This window comes from Sitophilus oryzae, unplaced genomic scaffold (genome assembly GCF_002938485.1).
Source record: "Sitophilus oryzae breed Bouriz unplaced genomic scaffold, Soryzae_2.0 scaffold_359_pilon_pilon, whole genome shotgun sequence".
In the NCBI taxonomy this organism is placed as follows: Eukaryota; Metazoa; Arthropoda; class Insecta; order Coleoptera; family Curculionidae; genus Sitophilus; species Sitophilus oryzae.
The window spans coordinates 3386524-3408201 of NW_022146928.1; the positions used below are offsets into that span (position 1 = coordinate 3386524).

Genomic DNA, 21678 nt, shown 5'->3' on the forward strand with positions numbered 1-21678 from the left:
AACTCAGTTATTTTGGATTTATTTGAAAAACGGTAAAAAGAAAATAGGTTTCTTTTATCGAGATCTACCAGCTCAAAATGTTCGCACTTATTTAAGACTCATCCTGTATTTTACACTTATAAACCGGAATTGCGTCGGCCATTTTAGGTCCCCATTGTGCTTCAATTAAGTTTTTTGATATGCTCCTTTAATATTTTATTCAGAGATTGACAACTCTGTCTAATAGGTTGGATAGTGAGAATGAAATTTAGCGTAATTTGTATTACTGAGCCCAATGACTAAAGAATATAAGGACATGTAACGCCCATATACGAGCTGCAGCAGAATTTGTGACATTAGACGCCAGTCTTTTGATGGCAACGATTGAGTCATCAGCTGGTCACCAGCGACAATTTTAGCGATTTTTAATAGTTTGTGTGTAGTGCACTTTCTATAAACTTTATTACAATGGTGATTACTTAGTTGTTTAGCTTTTAAGTGTAAAAGCCGCAGCGATAAGAAAGAGCCTGGAGTTCCGTTTCATAGGTAAATAAACAGTCCGCTCCACCTTTTTAGCGTTTTCTTAGTTTTCTTATTGAATTCCATTATTATTTTTCTGATATTATATGTACTTGAAGTGTGCTATACGTCGATACTAGTTTTGTACCTTTTGTTAACATTTTAATACGTTTTTTTCGTAATTAATTAGTATAATACCACCGTATACACCATAGGCGTAGTCAAAACATTTATCAGAAAATATAAATATCTCTTCAAACAGCTAAGTTAAGAAAAATATGTGCCACGGCACTGTTTGGTGAAATCGTAACAATTTGCTCGGGTGTTATTTGTCCTTGGATTCTTTAGTCATTGACTGAGCCACTGCCACATAAGTTTTACGATGAAAAAACTCCATCCCACTATTAGTTCTATGATACTAAGGCAAATCCCGATATATAATATGTTAAAATACATAGCTTAAAATAATTGATTCACATTTTACGGAGCCACACTCCCTAATTTTAGCATATTTTGTTGTAGGCAATGGAATAAAACTATAAACAAAAATAAAAAACATATTTATTTATAAAATTAATATATAAAATATGTTAATAAAACTAATTCAAATATAAAAAATAAATGACTTAAAAAAGTTTACTTCACCTTGAATTTGTTTTTAAGGTACTACTTTTTATTACCGGTTATTGATAATACTATATTAATATTTTGAAACTCCACTGAATCCGAGAGAGTTGATAAATATCAGCAGGGCATTTGACACGAACGATATTTATCATTTCAATCAGACAATGGAGGTATTATTGAATATTAACGCCTCACTCTACAGGTTCAAAAATTACTTCAAAGTTTTCGAGAAATTTACCAAAAATCTTTAAACATTTTATTTTACTGAACTTATTTACATGTTATTCCTATTTTTTAGTTGATACACTATCTTTGTTTACAAATTTCATTTGCCATTGTCGCCGTTCAATTGCATCAACTTTTTTAAAGTTACAATTTTTTACTTCATCACTATTTCAATATTTTTCAATATGTAATCATTAAAAAAACTTTTTATGAATGCCCATAGTCATAATGCTCTGTAATATGAAATCATAATGGCCATAATATGCGTTACAAATTTCTGGTGATTCATAACGATGTCACGTTAGACGTTTATGGAGAACCCGGTGATAGGATTTTTAAAAATTTGGATTTTTGTATAAAGGCACCTACTCCATCTGTCTAAATTATTTTCAGCATTACAGTATTGCCGCTTCATACTAAAAGTGAAATGTGGAAAGTGGAAGACGAAAAATGGAACAACCGATATATTCTTACATTTTTGGAAACTTCTTTCATATCTCATAATTTTTCTATTATATTAACCTATACCTAGCTATCTCCAATGGTTTTACAAATAAAAATAAAGCATGTGAAAATTTTACAAAAATATGATCTTGAATAAGCATTGAATAACTCCCTAGATCATATATACTTACATGGATACGTAAACCACTATGGAAACTGACGCAAACATATCAACGACTTACTTTTATCTTATGTCTTTGTTGCACCCGCAGTGCTTCAACAATCGGATTTGGAAATAAACACACGGAAAACTAAATATCTACCTATTGATGCAGAATTATCTAGCTTACACTTAAAAATTAAGAGATAGAAGCTTGCAATGACTACACCTACCTGGGAGTGGTATTTGATACAACAGCTAAAGATGACAACGAAATTAAAAAAACACAAGCTAGAAGAACAATTGGCTGTCTGAATGGAGTATTTTAGAGTAATGAAATAGGGAAAAAACGAATTATCGTATTTACGAGACTCTGATAAAGGGCAGTCTACTCTATGGTGCAGAGACTTGGTTTCCTGAAGAGATAGAGTCCGAAACGAAGAAATCCGACAGATAAGGAATAGAGGGGTCTTTGGCAACCGACATCGAACGCCAACTACTTATGTGGTACGGACATGTCCAGAGGATGGATGACACCTGACTTCCAAAACAAATTATGCAATGAATATCCCAACATCGAAGAAAAGACCTGAGAAGACTTAGAAGGATGTATATGGTATAGATAGATGTAACAGGTGCCTTTTTATCTAAAAATCCAAATATGCACTATGTTTCGATTTTTGGTCGACTTGATTATTTAGTTACTATGGCAACTAAGTGACACCCAAACCTAAAAACTATTTCAGTTTAAAAGCTGTCAAGCGGCACGACTTAAAACACAAAACATCCCCCTTTAGAACTTTTTCTTTAATGGCCATAAGCGGGAGTAAAAGCCCAACCGTCCGAACAAACACTAGAGGCGCCACCGGTCATCAAATGGTGTAAAAATTTGGAAAATTTAATCATCTAATTTTGACACAAGGGGTCGCGCTTAATTTTTTCAATTTCAATTCAATATTCATTGTTTTCAAACTATATTATTAGACTTTGTTGTATTTTGTGAATGTATAAATGTTTCCTTAGTATAAAGTTGCATTATAGTAATTTGAATTATATTACATACATATTTAAGATTCAAATATTATGACATATGTCAGTTGCCGTCTAAAATGTCATCTTGATAACAAAAAGTTAGTTATTGTCAAAAGTAGTTATAATTATGTTAAAATATTAAAATTTACATGTTATAATTAGATATTTTATATTATTTCAACAACAAAACCCATAATAGTACAGCGTAATGTTGATATGCAGGTCCAAAACAAAAAGTGCCGTTATATTTTTCAGTTTTCGTTGTCAGCCGTGGAAGTTTCAGTGATTTTAGTGTTGTCGGATATTTTTATTTGTGAAATAGAAATATTGCGTTTGGATTGCAAAACTAAAAGTGGAAGTTTTATTGCAATGTAAGTAAACGTTTGTCCATTTTATATTTTACTTTTTTCATACCTACGACAAATATACATATATTGAAATTTTATAATTCGTTTTATTTAAAAAATGTTAGAAAACAAGCTTGTAATCCTGTAATTGACATAATTGTTATGTAATATATTCCTAAAATATTCATAAAAAATGTAAATTTAAAAAATATATTAAAAATATATACAAGCATTAATTGAAATTTTTTGAGTGCGAACAAACACGAGAGGCGCTTTATTATTTACTTTCATTTCTTAACATGACAGACGAAGTTCTAAAGGGGGATGTTTTGTGACTTAAAAAAGATGGATTCTTAGCCTATAAACTGTTGATTTCTACTGATTATAGTAGCTCATCAGTGCCATTTTAGGACGTAAAATATTATATTTTTTCATTTTATAGTTACTTGGGCTTACTACAAGTGGTAGAAAATCATAATTTAAAAGGTTTTTCGGAACGCTGCATGAACAGATTTTCAGCGCGTTACAGTTTTGGCAGCAATTTAGACCTTTAAAATGTTGACTTCTACTCGTTGTAGTTGCACGAAAATACCATCTGAAGACACAACACAATATATTCTTTAATTTTACATAAGTTTTGAGTAACTACAAGTGGTAGAAAATTGCTTTTTTCTATTTTTATTAACTTTTCATAGACGCTTTATTGGTATGGAATTCATAACCAGCGCGCAGCGTCAGCAAGCGTCAATCATAAAAGGCTGTGATCATCGTAGTTTGACAGTTTAAAATATCAGAAAAACTCGCGTTTTGTTGTAATAAAGAATATTGTGCAGCTTGAAAAACCAACAAAATTCTTTGTTTTAAAAATGAATATGCGTGAAATTGTCTGATGTAATGATCAATCATCGTGCGATGACTTATTTACCCGCATTAATAGAGGATTGTGACTCCTACTTGAAGAAAGAAAATTTGTTTCGAATTGTTCACGAATATTTGCATCTAAACTACTCAAAATTCAAAGTGCTAAATGGAAACAAGGTGAATAAAATAGTGTCTAAATATTATATATATTTCATTAGACATAGACATTTAATTCAGCCCATTCCAAGTCCTACATTTTCGCCATTAAGAAGAAAGGAAGTGTCTAAATAATATAGAAAACATCTCAGCTTTGTATTGAAATGTATCAAAATTATCATGTAAACAAATAAAAACCAGACTCTCAAAAAGATATTCTGTCATTATAAATGTCAAAAATTTCCAGTATAATTCGCTGTTGGGTGCCCACTGGGCGCCCACAAGGAAAAAATTTTCACTAAAATTTATCCGTTGCCATGGTGACTTGTCAAAAAAAAACACGTTTTGATTGGTTAAAAATTACAGGTGTGGAATTTTCAAAAAAATTCTATGACCGGTTCTCTATAAACCTCCGACGTACCATCGCCGTGAATTAGCCTACGTAGGGGATGTCCATCAATAACAACAAAATAGTGATAAAGTAAAAAATTAATCTAAATATCAATTTAACAATATCTTAATCCCAATTTAACAATTTTATTCAAAATATTTAGCAATATCTTCAAAGGTTTTTCCTAACGTTTCTGGAAGGAAAAAGTACAAAAATATAATACCAAATACATTAATAACACTTAAACCTATAAAAATACTGCCTAAACTAACAGCTTCCATTAGAAACGGAGCTATTTTCACCATGAAAAACATCAATAAATACGCCACAGATACCATGACCCCTCCCAGTGTCCCTCTGACTTTTACAGGTAATAATTCACCAATAAGAGTCCAAGGTATAACTAACCAACCAAACGAACTAAAACAGATGTACGTCAATACAAGAATAACAGCAATAGTACCAGTGTTATCTGATACATTTGGCAGTTGTTCGGTAAAAGTTCTATTGGAAAACTCCATAGGTGATGATGCATTCGAGGAAGAAGAGAAATTCATGTGAAGTCCGACTGAAAAACTAGAAACAACCATTCCCACAGCCGAAACGAACATTAAGATACGTCTTCCAATTTTCTTAGAAATCATAGAGAGGACTATTGACATAACGAAACGTATAGTGCCAAGAAGAATCAATGCAACAAATGCATCTATCAAGCCGATGTGTTTGAAACTACCACCGATTTTGCGAAAGATGTCTACAGCGTAGAAAATAACGACGTAGGCCGCAGATAATTGTTGGAATAAGAAAGTGACTAGTAAAATAATCATGGGCTTCCAAACCGTTGGTCCTTTATAGAGTTTTAAATTTTCTTTTAATTGTAACAGTCGTGAAGTCTCGTTCTTTGGTTCAGTTTGGGAACGAGGAGATCGCAATACTCTTTGTACTTGTTCTTCAAACACCTGAAAAAAGAAAACTTTAAGAAAAGACATAAACAAAATAGTATTGTCCACCTTATTGTCAGTATATATCCATCTCATAGATTTACGACTTTCTGTTATATCATTTCGAAAAACTATCAACCAATAAGGACTCTCTGGAATGAAGAATAAAGAGGCCATTGTGATGCAAACCATGCCAAAAAATATTTTTACCATTAACCTCCAATGCAGACGGAACCCTAAAAACGAAACAATTATTTTAATGGATAGAAAAAATTATTTTACGGCAAAAATATACCGGGTGCGTCTCAAAAGTGGTTCACCCCTATAACGTTTTTACTTTTCTAGTTAAAAAAACGAGATTAGGTATATTAGTATATTATGACATAAATTAGGATTGATTAACGGTATTTAATTGTTTTTGGTCACTTCCTGTTTCACAGGAAATAACTTTCGATGTTTAAATGGTACCCTCGTTTTTTTTTACTTTATTCGATAGAAAATGACTCTGAATAGAATGACATATCTTCATACATATATAAAATGCTAATATTTATCTGTGTCGTCTCTACTGAAGTAACGACTTGCTCTAGAAAGTTGTTTTTGTTATTAAAAGATAGCTAAGTGGCTCTTCTAAAAACTGTCGTCGCCTGATTTTTTGTTTTGCATTTAATTAAAAAAAAAGTATTTTTTTTTCCTGATGTCGTGGCGGATGCGCCAGGCTTCAACTAGTCATTATATAAATTTAATAATCAATAGTATTAATACTGAAAATTATATAATATACAGGTTGAGTCTTAAATAAGTGCAAATATTTTTATTGGTACTACCGGGTGCGTCTCAAAAGTGGCTCACCCCTATAACTTTATTAATTTTTCAGATAAAAAACGAGATTTGGTACGTTAGTATATGACATAAATTAGGATTGATTGACGCATTCAATTGTTTTTGGTCACTTCCTGTTTCACCGGAAATGACTACACCTTTTGATTTTTAAATGGTACCCTCGTTTTTTTTTACTTTATTCGATAGAAAATGACACTCTGAATAGAACGACATATCATATGTCAACTTTTGACATTTTCTCATATGGTTTATTTGAAACTGTAACATGCGGTTCATAACGACAATTTAACTCGAAATACCAAGTACCAAGTGTTTGGTAAAAAATGTTTTTTCCAAAGATGCTAATGAGCCACCCTCGTTCTATTTGAAAAAATTGAGATATGATTAAAAATACGATTTGGATATATTTTAAATTTTAACCGACCAGGACAAGACACAAAAACATTAAACGATGAAACCTATTTTTCCAAGACTCCTTCATTAAAAATTAGTGTTTTTACCACAGCCATGACACTCTGAAATTTAGAATATGATTTTTTTAAAGCGAAATTGTTAAAAGTTGACATATGAAATGTTATTCTATTCAAAGTGCCATTTTCTATCGAATAAGGTAAAAAAATACCAAGGGAGCTATTTAAAAATCAAAAGTTGTAGTCATTTCCGGTGAATCAGGAAGTGACCAAAAACAGTTGAATACGTCAATCAAGCCTAATTTATGTCATATATTAACATACTAAATCTCGTTTTTTTATCTGAAAAAATAAAAAATATAAAAAAATAATAAATTATAGGTGTCAACCACTTTTGAGACGCACCCTGTATATTACTATATTTCGACCTCAGAAATACGATTATGCTTTTTTTTTTGGCAATTTTTTTACAAAATTTGGAATGTCTTGAAAAGTTTTTCGGATTTTTTTTTTAGTTTTTAGTTATAAACGATAATTTCTTGATAACATGGCAACATAGGTAGTGGATTAAATATACAAGAAAGAAACCCTAAACAAGATCTAGTGGTTCTCAAAATTTGAGCTAAAATATATATTTTTTTTTAATTTTCAAAATAAAATAACTCAGTTATTTTGGACTCATTTGAAAAACGGTAAAGAGAAAATATGTTCCTTTTATCGAGATCTACCAGCCCTGAAAATATTTGCACTTATTTAAGTCTCACCCTGTATAATGATACATATTCTGCTTAATAATTTTTAACATAAAATTGAATATATTTGAAAACGGTAAAACTGTAGAAACAACAACAAATACAAAATTTACCTGTAAATTAAATTAAAACTACAGACAATAACTGTCACTATCATATATCGTTCCATTGGACAAACTTGACAGACAATTAAAAAAAGCAAGTAAAAAAATTATAAAAGTATAAAATATATACAGTATGTCCCCGGATTGTCTTTACAAGAGGAAAAACTTTTTTATTATTGACATTTTGAGAAAAATACATTTTTCATAAAAAAAATTTGCTTGTTCTAAAATGGCTAATCCCGTTTATTTTACTTTTCCAAATTTCCATACCGTCCAAGTCCTCAAAATTAAAAGGCGTTTCTATGGTAATATACAAGGGTAATATCAATCCGATTTCATTCTTTGATAGAGGATTATTATTAATGATTGATAACGTTATATTCTTTGCTTGCGTCTTATATTGACTGTACTCCTCGTACACACAGAAATGATCTACATTTTATTAATAAAGTCAAAGTAATAAATTAAACTTTTCATATTTAAATTAATACTAAGTTCAGTAATTTTACACAGGAATGTAATTTTTTCTTACCAAGAAGACAAGTGATCAGTATTCCTAGCGTTACAAAAACGCTATTAAACGTCAGCAACATGGGCCTGTATTTTGGATGGGATATTTCACTTACGTAAACAATGGCTACTGTACTCAAACCTACAATAAAGAATATCACCGTATATCACCCAATAAATGCATTCTTTAAAAAATGATTTAAAACTGTCTCCTAATATTAGGTTTCCTTCCCTAAAACACCATTATTTGGTATTCCCCATTCCCCATCTTATTAGATTATTGAGAAAATTGTTTAAAAAATATTTAACTTCTGTAATAGACAACTATGAATTCATTATTTTGCAGTTTTAAATTTTGGAAGATAAATATGATTAGAAATATATACAGGGTGGTCCGAACTGTATTCCGGAAACTTCGGCAGCATATTCTGCAGATAAAAATAAGTAAAAAAGTTCGTATAAATGTCCGTATGTCGTAAAATGCTTAGTTTCGGAGATACAGGGTGTAGAAGTTTCATTTTTATTTCGATTTTTTTTTGCAAATAATTTCTGAAGTAACGTCAATATTTGGGTGAAAATTGATGTCTGGAAGTTTTTTGACATGAGAAATTTAATTTTGATGTCAATATGACTCCTACTAGTAGAGGGCGCCACCTACATATTTTTAACTGGTTTGAAGAGTAACAACTTTTCGTCCGTACCTGTATAAAACTACTGAATAAAAAAATATACATTTACGATGTTTTCTACGTGAAAAAGGTCTCTTGGTAAAAATCCTTACGAGTAATGGTTTTCGAGATATTTGGAATTGAAATTATCAATACCTGTCATCATTGACATAAATTAAACATGTTGACTAAATAGTTATTAGACTGAAATCATAAATTTGAAATGTTTTTGTGCCAAAAGTTCAACAAAAATTGTTTTATCATCATTTTTTTTGCAGAAAAATTTATGATTAATTTAGAAAAATTAAAATCTATCTACTCAACGTGTTTATTTTTCGTCAATAATGACATGTATTGACTATTTCCATTCTAAATATCTTAAAAACGGTTGCTAATAGCGATTTTTACAAAAAGATATTTTTTACGTAAAAAGTTACAGAGATGTATATTTTTTCGCTGGGTAGTTTTATACAGGTACGGACAAAAAGTTATTAAGCTTCAAAACAGTTAAAACACATGTAGGTGGCGAGCTCTACTAGTAGGAGTCATATTGACATCAAAATCAAATTTCTCATGTCAAAAAACTTTCAGATACCAATTTTCATCGAAATATTGCAAATATTGCAATATACTTCAGAAATTATTTAGAAAAAATCGAAATAAAAATGAAACTTCTACACCCTGTTTCTCTGAAACTAAGCATTTTAGAACAGACATTTATATAAACTTTTTTACCTATTTTTATCTGCAAAATATGCTGCCGAAGTTTACGGAATACAGTTTGGCCCACCCTGTATATAAGATGAAAATGCTTCCTATTTTATTTCTAGTGCCTTATAGCAACTTTACATAATATATTTAGAAATACCTGCGCCAAAGCCAGCAACAATTCGGGCAATATAGATGTACCAAACATTTGTAGCAAAATTATGTAACGTCCATGAAATTAAGAAAGGTAAAGTTGTTAGTAAACACATCTTCTTGCGTCCAAATCTATCCATTAATGGTCCAATTGTAAGTGATCCAAAAGGTAAAGCTGCTGTCACTATGCTAGCTATAGACAGAAAAAAATATTTTGAATAAACATTCTCGTACCTTAATTTTGCACTTATTTCTGGGACACCCTATACAGAATCATATAATAATTAGAAATAACCAACACTATTAATTAATAGTGTTGGTTATTCCTAATAGGTACCTAATTAGGTAGATAAAATGTTTATAACATACATTGTTAATGAATTACTATTATTTAATACATAATTAAAATGTATATTTAACAAATAATCTTTACGATCGATTCTTGTAACTCAATACAACTAATACATATACAGGGTGTCCCAGATATAAGTGCAAGTATTTTAAGGGGTGGTAGATCTCGATAAAAAAATACATATTTTCTCGTTACCATTTTTCAAATAAGTCATACATTCCAAAAAAAATAATTTTTTGCAAAAATTTTGATGATTTTCTTTCTTTTAAATTTAATCTACTACCTATGTTGCCATATTATCAAGAAATTATGTTTTTTTACTAATTTTTTCGCGAAAAAAACCTCATAGGCGTCTTTCTGGGGTTGAACTATACTACCAGTTAAAACACTTGCACTTATTTCTGGAACACCCTGTATAAATGTCGAATGAATTTCTTATGTTTACCTATCCATGATGCTTGAGATAAATCGATATTAATATTACTATCAGTCTCACGGAGTTGTGGTAAGAGTACAGCACTAAAAGACATATTAATCCCAACTTGTATAACCAAAGAATGTGCTATACATGCTGCCAAAGTCTGAAAATATAAACTTATATCAATATATGGATACGATATTAATAATTATTAAATATTATTATAAATGTTTGTATTTTTATACGTTTGTAAATATCTCTATGGGTATTTTTACTATAAACTTTAAAATTTATTTACATCATGCTAGTGGAACAAAATCTTAAGTTGCCATTCCTGCGAACTTGCAAACCACCCCCAAAAGTACATTTTTTTAGTTTGCAGCTATGGTTTGCAGCTCTATCAGCTTTACAGGTTTTGTTCTACGTAACAGCTTAATTTCCATGGACTACCTATTTCTTTTTCTTACAATGCCAGTTAGATATAATAAGTTAAATAGTCCTTTCAATAGATAGTGATATAATAATAGATATCCTATACCTAAATGAAACTGCGATTGAGAATTAAACATATACAATGACATTATGTCTCCTTGTTTAACGAGGAATAGACGGATATTGTGGCTGACCGTTTTCCAGCAATTAAATATGTTATATGTATTGTGTAAACACAAAAATGTCCTAAATAATATGCGAAAACGATTCATCATATTTATCAGTAAATATTTAATCTGTTTACGCTCTTATCGCACACATTGTGATCTAATTTCTCGGTACCAGTATGCTACTACTCTCTTACTCTTCCACTTTCAAACGTTTTTTTTTTTCAATAATTAAATATTTTTTTAATTGAATACTATTATAATATTATAGTTTATTAGAATTTAATACACAAATTGGTAGCTTAATAATCAAATATATTTCATTAAATTAATTTACTGTTTTCATCGCAGTGTTTATGTAGGTATGGGGAAAGACCAAATTGTTAACACGGCTCCAAACAGTGCCGTGGCCATATATTTTTCTTAACTTAGCTGCTTGAAGGGATATTTATATTTTTGATAAATGTTTTCACTACGCCTATGGTGTGTCCGGTGGTATCATACTAATTAATTACGAAAAAAACGTATTCAAATGTTAACAAAAGGTACAAAACTGGTATCGGCGTATAGCACATATCAAGTACATATAATACCACAAAAATAATTATCGAATTCAAAAAAAAACGCTAAAAAGGTGGAGTGGACTGTTTATTTCTCTATAAAACGTAACTCCTGGCTCTTTCTTATCATTGCGCCCATATTGCGCCTTTTACACTTGAAAGCTGAACAAATTACCATTGTAATAAAGTTTATACAAAGTTCACTATACACAACCAACTATTAAAAATCGCTAAAATTGTCGCTGATGACCTAATTATCGCTGATGTCGCTTGGACATAACTCATTCGTTATGTCCAAAAAAGTGGCGTCTAAGGTGACCAATTCTGTTGCAGCCCATATTCAAGGGGCGTTACATGTCCTTATATTCTTTAGTCATTGGTTAGAATAGAAATTGCTAAAAGATCCGCAGCCATATATGTATAAAGCGCACCGCGCCCGGCAGTTTTAGTTTAGCTTTTTAATAGAGTTCTGTAATAGCGAATTGTGAATTAGTACAGTGTATATGTAGAATGTAGAGTGAGTAAGAGGGAGGGGGGGTTAATCACTGCGACCTTAAAGATCTATTGTGCCCCCCTTCCTTGAGTCATCACACATTCTATAACCCATCATACCCCTGTTGTAGAGGGGACAGGGTATTTCCCATCCTCCTCCGACAACAGTTCTTGCTCCGAGGGTACACATCCTTCCACGGTTGGACTTTGGCCCTCCGTGCCGCTCTTCACTGTCGAGGAGCTTGCGTCCGGCTGAGGAACCCGTGAGGTGGAGGCTGGAGGATCTGTCTCCATTTTCTCCACCTCTTTAACTTGGTCTCTCCTTAAACCTGATACCGGTGTTGTCCCGTATTTATAATAGAGGATATGTCCCTCTTTCTCTATTGCCTTGTTGGGTTTGAGGTAAATTCCTATTGTGAGGACCTAAAGCATATATACACTTGCGTGCATAGAAATCGGGCCAAGGCAAACTTTTGAAGTTAACTATATAATTTTTAGAATATATTTGTCAGATTAAGAAAAAATAAATGCTGTTTGATAGACAATTTCATATTCTTTGAAAAGAGTTTAGAGATATTAATTTGTATTTTCGTTTCTTTGGATTAAAATTATTAAATTAATGCATGAAACAAATTATCGTTTTTTATTACTAAGAGGTATGTTATTATTTATTTATTTATTTATGGACAATTAATTAAACTAAATTTTCAATAATGGGTATGACCCCCTCTTGCTTTAACAACATCTTTCATACGATTTGGCAGAGATTCGATCAAATTTGATATTGTTTCTTGTGGGATGTTTAGCCACCCTTCCTCTACTGCATCAATGAGCTCTGGGATAGAAGTTGGGGCTCTTCGTCTAGTACGAATTCTTCGTTTTAGTTCATCCTTAAATGTTCTATCGGGTTTAAGTCTGGACCGCGTGCTGGCCATTCCATAACCCGAAGTCCGACTTCTGAAATGTAATCCTGTGCGAGTCTTGATGTGTGTGCCCTCGCATTGTCATGCATAAAAGTGAATTCGTTTCCAATGTAGCCGACCTGAGATACCACATGAACTGCTAAAATCTCCTCAATATACCTAGCACCAATTAAACCTCCTCTCCCGTGCCGACGGTCGCCCCAACGGATGAAAACTGGGTCGGTTCGCGCAGTCATAGAAATTGCATCCCAGATCATGCAGGAACCACCTCCATAAGCAATCCGCTCCTCATTGCAGCATTCTGCGAATCGCTCACCTGGCCTCCGGTACACTTTTCTTCTTTGGTCGCTACCATAGAGGCATATCCTGGTCTCATCTGAGAATAAAACAGATTACCATTAAGTTCTAGTGTCCAATTCAGATGTTCCAGTGCAAAACGCAGGCGTGCTTGACGATGAGCTGGGGTAGGTTTTGGACCAATTGCGGGTGTTTTGGGGGTCATGTTACTTTCCTTCAATCTTCGTCTTACTCTCCACTGACTAATAGTCACTCCTCGTGTATCACGGAGCTATTGTTGCACCTGAATAGCATTAACACGCCAATTTCTTAACATTGTTGACACAATAAAGCAGTCATCACGATCCGTTGTATATCTCTTTCTACCAGTCCCAGGTCGACTACGAAAGGATCGAGTCTCATACCGTTCACACACTCTTCGAACCGCTCCGCGTGTCATATGTAATTACCGAGCTACAGCTCTCTGTTTAAGTCCATTTTCAATTAAAGCGATTACTTGGGCGGCTTTTTCCGGTGTTGTATGCATTAAATTGAAACACTAATCAAACAATGAAACACAACTAATCAAAGAATAAAAGAACAATGTGAAAATTTCGATTAGAAAGACAGTAACTGCAATATTTGACAAGTTTATTATTCTTAATGTAACCACAACCCAAATACCTTTTATTTGTTTACCCATTGGTACGCATATAAACGATAAGTACCCTAGATAAATGTATGCTCATATTAAAGCATGTTAAATTGTCTTTGAAACAACTCATATTTTTTACTTGCTCTGATAAATAGATTCTAAAAGACACAGTTAAAACCAAAAGTTCACAGTGGACCGATTTCTATGCACGTAAGTTTAGTTGGAAAATAAATTTGTTAAGTGTTTTATCGTGAGTTTGAATTAAGGACCCACGGAATCCGTAATAATTGGTGTCGGAAGTTTAAATAATTCTAAGAAGAAATTAAGTGGATTTTGTAGATTTTAGACCGGATTTGAGAATTTGTATGAAGGACGTTTTTCTGGAGAATATGAGAAGAGAAAAGGCAGGAGAACAAAAGAGGTTGCGAGAAGAGAAAGAACAGGAAAAAGACCGTCTACAGAAAACACTTATGAAACATCAAGAATTTTTTTAAAAGTATTAGAAGTGCGGTCAACAGAGAGAAAATCAGAGACAAGAAGAACAGAACCGGCTTGAGAAAATGTTGGGTAATTTGGAAATTCGGTTGGAGGAACGACGTCAAAAAAGAACAGGATCATATTCAGAAAATTTTAGAAAATGAAGAAATTAGACAAGGGCGATTGGAGAAAATTGTTGAAGATTTAGAAGTGTGTCGCCAGAAATATACAGGACCGTCTTAAGAAAACTTTGGAAAATCAGAAATTTCGATTACAGAAGAACTTTCAAAACATGGAAAAAAGGCAGTAGAAAATGGGACACCCTGTACAGAGCATATTGACTGTAGATACTCTTGGTAAATACGAATATCGATACTCAAAGCCAGGCCTTGTATGCTAATTTAATATTACGGAATAATTTTATAGTAAAAATTTGGATTTAACATTGCTCACTTGAAAAACAATATTTTGTCTATCCCTAACCCTAATTATTACTAAAAACTTCTTATATATTAATATCTTCTCATCAGTGTTAAAAGAAAATAATTTTTAGCATTCGTGTTAAAGGTACAATATAAACAAAAAAACGGCGTTAGCGATAACTATGAAATGAAGATAAAATTTTATGGGAATGTCATCCATCCTCATTTCCAAACGAACTAGACGCCGTTTTGAGACACTGATGTAATGCGTTAAAATACGATATTTTACTTGCAAAGTTAGTAAAATAATATTTTTCTACAAACGTCAGTAAAAATGTAATTTTTAACGCATGCTGTCAGTGCCTAAAATGTGACATTATGTCACTGATGGTAAAAGTCATTTACTTTTAGCACTGGTGCTAAAAGTAAGTCACGTGATTTACTTTTAACACTGAAGCGATAACAATTACACTAGCAACCATAAACTTCATAATTAATTTAATTTCAGAACATTGCCTGGAAAATTATATGGTGAAATTTTGATAAAATAATTTAGTACTCACTAAAAACACGGTATGTCGCTAGTGGTAGGAAAAATAATTTTTAGAGGTTACTAGTTTATTTGGTTGATGAACAAGAAAAAAAACCGTTGAACCGATGAACAAGAAAAACTCAAAAGATCCATTTTGTTGAAAAAGGATGGCCAGTCAAGAAAAAAATATATTTTCTTTAAAAAAGCAGTAGTGTACCATTTATTTTAAGCCAAATATCGATTTTTTAAAAAAAATTTAACACTCTGTAGATCAGAAAGGGGAAGTACTTTAGACCCACTGGTTATATAAAAATTGTTTTAAGAACACATGAGGAATCACACCACAATTTTTTAGACTAATTAGAAAACACCCTGTATATTGTCAACTTGACAATGATTGTTGATAAATCAAAAAATACCTTTTCTGTGAAAAAAGCCCGATTTTCGCAGGAAAAATTTTGGTTTTGCAAATACCGGTATGTTTTTTAATATTCTATCTATCTAAATTTTAAATATCATAGTCAGAAATAGTTTTATTATTTATTAACTGTAAAAATTGTATACTTATAAGTTTTATCAAATATTGTGATTTACTTTCTACCTTGTAGTCAAAATTTATATTAAATAAACTGTAAAATATATATATATATTATAATATATATATATATATATATATATATATATATATATATATATATATTGAGTATATATATATATATATATATATATATATATATATATATATATTCTTATGTTTTATTAAAGTTACTCTAATATACTAATATATCAGTGTAACTTTAAAACTAAATCCTTTGAAATCAAATACAAACATAAAAATATTTACAGCAGAAAAGGCGAAGGCGCTGGGTTAAACGTAGTCTCTACTAAGAACACGGAGGGGCGCTTTGACCCAAAATTTTACTATTAAGTTTCATATCTATCTTAATAGAAGATTATTTTCTTTTATCTATGTTTCAGAATGACATAATATATTTTGTGATTAAGAATCATTCATTAACGTAAAAAGTAATAATACCTTGATATATACGAGCAAAAACTTGTTTGTAGAAAAAATAGTGTATGATATGTGTGCTAAAAGTGATTTTATTTTGTTGACATTCCGCCTTCGGTGTCGTGTCCCAAGCTTCGCTTCTCACAAAATAAAATACCACTTCTAGCACTTATATCATAAATAAGTATTATTAATCAAAACTTAGTTATAGAAAATAAATCATATTTGCAGTAGACTTAAATAATTCATAATGAAATTACTATATTTTTTAGATTTACCTACCTTTCAATTGGCATTATACAAATAAATATCAATATACTTGATAAAATAAAAACCGTTAAATAAAAGCAACAAAAATAAAATATAATTAAATACTGACCTGTTTCAGGGAATCCCGCCACGACAGTTCATAATCGCACTTTTTATTTTGCTCGATAAACGCATTACTTCCGGTTTTCTCTAAATCCATATCTTCCATGATTATTCGTTTGCAAACAAGTGATGGCCTAGTTCGAGCAATGTGTGCCAGCAGCTGATGTGAACTTTGAGCTTTTTACTCACAATAACACCGAAATAAATAATATACAGTCGTAGGTCTAGGTCAACTAACAAATTAAAAAGCGTTCTAATTCCGAAATTACTTATGGTTAAAAATGCCGAACCTAAAGTTCATATTTAAGCATGCGTTTAAGTTTACTAATTATGTAGTTGTGTTATATGTGATGTTTATCAAACTATATTATTTTTTTATTTATTACAATAAACATGTATACGACAGAAAGCACCAGGTGACAATTATATCGTTCGATGTTTCGCAATGAACTGTATGTTCATCTTCTTTTTGTGTGTGAAGGTTGTGAGTTCGTACGTGAGTTAGACAGAAATGGATAAAAATAGCCGTACGCTCCGGCGTATTAAGTCAGGCGTGTGTTTTGGCGTAACGGGATACCTATGCAGAGCGGTATTCAGTTTTTTTTCTTTTTTGGCAATAACCAGTAAAAATACATGAGGTATTATTAAATTAACGGAAAATTAACAATACGTTTCAGTCGTGATTTTTGGTAAAAATTCAGTTCAAAAGTTCATACAACAGTGTCTTGTATACCGGGTGCGTCTCAAAAGTGGCTCGCCATTATAACTTTTTTATTTTTTCAGATAAAAACATGAGATTGGGTGTGATCAGATATCACAGAAGAAGAAGACTAAATGAAGCAAATCTTATGTCAAGAAGGCCTGCTTCGGAACCGGAACTTACTAGATCTATTGACTAGGACCTAGGACAAAGCAAAAGCATGGTTTTAATGCGAAAATTACAAAACAATGTTTGTGTCTTCTTCAAAAGTAAATATCTCCAACAGAAATAAAGCTAATGAGATGAACCGAAAAGCAAACTATCGAACAAGGATGTATCTAGATGATAAATTGATTTTTAAATTTCTTGCTGTTTTAACATATTCCACAGGGTGTTTCAAACTTTCACCAAAATATCAACATTTTGTTTTCCCTCGTATAATTAACAGATGGAAAGTTTCATTTTTAATTTAGAAAGAGATACTAAAAAGTCAGAGAATTTAGCTACATGCTCCTTAAAAAATTATCAAAATCGGCCAACTATAACAAAATATATTAAACTTTCAAATACGTCAAAGTTTTAAGGTGTCCATTTTTCGTGCCGGTGAATGTATTTCAAAAAATTTACATTTTAGTCATAATATACTTTTTTAATGAAACTCACTTTTATTTTTTTACTAGAATCCGAAAATCAATTAATATATAGGGTGTTCCATTACAAAAATCACAACTTTGATGTGTAACTTTTTTTGAAGACACCCTGTAGAACTCTATATAATTTTAGAAAATGACTTACATAAGCCCACAATAACTTTAAATTGACTTACATAAGCCCACAAAATTTCACTTCAATACAAACTTTTGTTCTCCTTGCAAAAACCGCGTCGTATATGAGCGCCACCCTGTTTTGACAAGTTTTATGTCAATTTTTAGTTAATGACGTCTAAAGGTTGACCTCGCCAAAATTATCATCGATTGTCAATCCCAGTTGTCTTGATGTCTGATCATACGGTATTTTATTTAGCATTTTCCTATCGATCTCTCTCTAACTCTGGCAATAGTAACTCATTCAGTAACATCCATCCAGTTCCAGTATATTCTTATATTCTCTCGCTTAGGCCAGCTATCTGCCTTTTATTTATCCCCCGACATCAGATGCCAATATTTTATTAAACAGAAATCTTCTCATCCTAAGGCTCCACTTTTATCCGTCTACTCCAGAGAGGATCTGTTAAAGCTTGTGCATATTGCAGGAACCTTTGGTAATACAAAATGGTCTAGGTAAAGATTAGATATTAATAAAAAGAAATTGTTTTTCTAATATTAATCGTGTGTTAGTTAACTACTTAAAAAAATAAATGGTAGATATTAAAAATCGTGGGTGTAAAATTAGATGAAGAGTTAGTTTTTGAAATTGCGCCGCAGGCAAATTTTTTTTTGGCGCATTCACCATTTTGTCAACATTTTTTAAAATATTATTTGAAAAACTCTTGCTGCATTCACCATTTTGTCAACATCTTTTTTTGTTATTATTTATACACTAATACCTATAATATTTTCGTTTAGTTTGGGCTAAAACACATTAAGTAAAAAGAGGTACAACCAGTTTTCGATAAACACATTATTTTGCATTCCAGTGAAAATATAACTAAATTTCAATTAAATATAATAAACATTATATACAGTGTCCCCCATAAAGTTGGGTCCATATGGACATTTTTTTTTATATTAGAGTTTTAAAAAATCTTTTTGTGGCAATCACTTCTGCTTTGAAAACAACTTAAAATGCACACACGTCAAAGTTAACAGCTAACATCTGGGAGCTGGCAAATACAAAATATTTAAAAGAAATTTTTAAAAATTGGTTAAATTATTATTATTTTAAAAAAGGTGACTAATAAAATTATGTTTCAACTTTGACTTGGTGCATTTTAAGTTGTTTTTAAAGCAGAATTGACTGCCACAAAAAGTTTTTTTTAAACTCTAATACCAAAAACCGTCCATATTGATCCAACTTTATTACGAACACTGTAATTATTGAATGGCTTCCCAGAAAAACGTTATAACCGACATTTTTTTCAAAATAGAGATTTCAGTGAAATAAAAGGTTGTAATTTTCATAGGTATAACGTTTTTTCCTCGGTTTTTTCACTGAAATTTCGATATTGAAAAAATTGTTGGTTACAACCGAGGAGCCATTCAATTATCTATTATTCAATTATTACATTTATGTTTACTAAGCAATATTAACCAAAATAAATTTGACTTATTTATCTTACTAACCTTACTAATTTTTGTAAATCAGCTCAATTTTTCTGTTCTTTATTGATGCAAACTTATCAGTAATATCGTCATTTAATTAATTAATTATATTCGCATTAAAGTCTATTCAAACGAACATTTTCATTAAAATTAAGCATAAAGACTAGCGTTTTTTTCTAAAGCATCAGCTATTGTATTTTGATTTTTTTTTAAATCAATTGCACACCAAGTCATTAATTGGGTTCATTTTTTAACACATACACACACAAAACAGTTTTAAAACACAACAACAAAACAAACAGCAAAAATTAACAAGTTAAATCAACAAAAACTATTAACAAACTACAATAAATAATCAACAACAACTTTACAGTCTCTACACTGTTAATTACTCGCCGAAGTAGCCGAACATTAGCATAAAGGAAGACGAAGTGAACTGCCCAAAAACTCATTTCAGGGCGGGGGATTTACATGCTGCTGCTAGGCTACCAGGCTACCGTCACGTTACCATGGAAACCGTGCAGCTGCTCGGCTCAAAAATATTTTCACTTCACTTGTGGCTTCGTGGAAACGTAGGCGCGTGCGGGCCTATAAATGCTACTTATACGACCGGAATTAACGATGCGGTGGACCTATTACGCAGAGGTCCGCCCGGAAAAAAAATAATTTATAAAAAATTACCATTTTATTATTTAGATACCTGTAAATATATTAAACTAAATTAATATTTTAGGCAGTAAAGTTTTTTCTTTAATTTGAGTATTTTTTTCGGTGAAGTGCCCCTTCACTTACTGCACCTGACGAGCCGCAACTGGTATATTTTAGAACCTTTGGTATATTTTAGAAGATTTATTTGCTAACATAAACATCAGTGGCAAAATATGTCTTTTTGCGGACGACACTAGCTTCACTTGGAGCAACAAGGACATCACGACACTTCATAGGATTATATCAAATGACTTAATCACCATTAAATCTTGGTGCGATTCGAACCTCCTGAGTTTCAACATTTCTAAAACTAAAACTTTGTTGTATAAAAACTCGCTGAAGCCTTTTGTACTTAACAACACCACCATTGACGTCGTCAAGTCTGTAAAATTCTTAGGGCTTGTTGTGGACAATTCTCTGAAATGGGACATACATATCGAAGCTTTGTCGAAAAAGTTGAGCTCTCGCTGTTTTGCATTAAGGTCTGTGTATAGGTAATAATTCATAATTTTCTGGTTGTGGATAAATGATGAACTCTTGTCAGGGGTGGATGAGGAAGTGGAAACCGGCCCGGGAAAAACAGACAACCGGCCCAAATCCACAAAAACAAAATGACCATACCATAACGAAGAAACATTTTATTTATTAATACAAGGTGTCCCAGAAATAAGTGCAAGTATTTTAACTGGTAGTATAGTTGAAGCCCAGAAACACGCCTATGAGGTTTTTTCACAAGAAAAACTTTTAAAAATTCGGAATTTTTTGAAAAATGTTTTGTATTTTTTTTTAGTTTTTAGTTAAAAAACATAATTTCTTGATAATATGGCAACATAGGTAGTAGATTAAATTTACAAGAAAGAAAATCCAGAGAAGATCCAGTGATCCATTCTCAAAATTTGAGCAAAAAATTATTTTTTTTGAAATTTTCAAAGTAAAATAACTGCGTTATTTTGGACTTATTTGAAAAACGAGGAAGAGAAAATATGTTTCATTTATCGAGATCTACCACTCCTTAAAATACTTGCACTTATTTCTGGGACAACCTGTATATAAGTAAGGGTATTTTACGCTCGTGCGAAAAAGCTCTTT

General features: G+C 31.5%; 1 protein-coding gene across 3 annotated transcripts; it reads right to left on the reverse strand.

The window, feature by feature from the left end:
• Positions 1 to 4642: 4642 nt before the first annotated feature.
• Positions 4643 to 20297, reverse strand: LOC115884988 (facilitated trehalose transporter Tret1-like). 3 transcript variants are annotated; one of them, XM_030903729.1, is made up of 6 exons: positions 19908 to 20297; positions 10628 to 10763; positions 9838 to 10023; positions 8324 to 8443; positions 5752 to 5918; positions 4643 to 5700 (listed from the first exon to the last, which is right to left on the reverse strand). In XM_030903729.1, the coding sequence occupies exons 2-6, from the start codon at positions 10710 to 10712 to the stop codon at positions 4888 to 4890; spliced, it is 1371 nt and encodes a 456-aa protein (XP_030759589.1). In that variant the 5' UTR covers positions 10713 to 10763; positions 19908 to 20297; the 3' UTR covers positions 4643 to 4887. The 3 variants fall into 3 exon arrangements, with proteins under 3 accessions (XP_030759589.1, XP_030759587.1, XP_030759586.1); XM_030903727.1 differs by having other exon boundaries at positions 19903 to 20297; XM_030903726.1 differs by lacking the exon at positions 19908 to 20297 and adding an exon at positions 16928 to 17518.
• Between the last annotated feature and the right edge of the window lie 1381 nt (positions 20298 to 21678).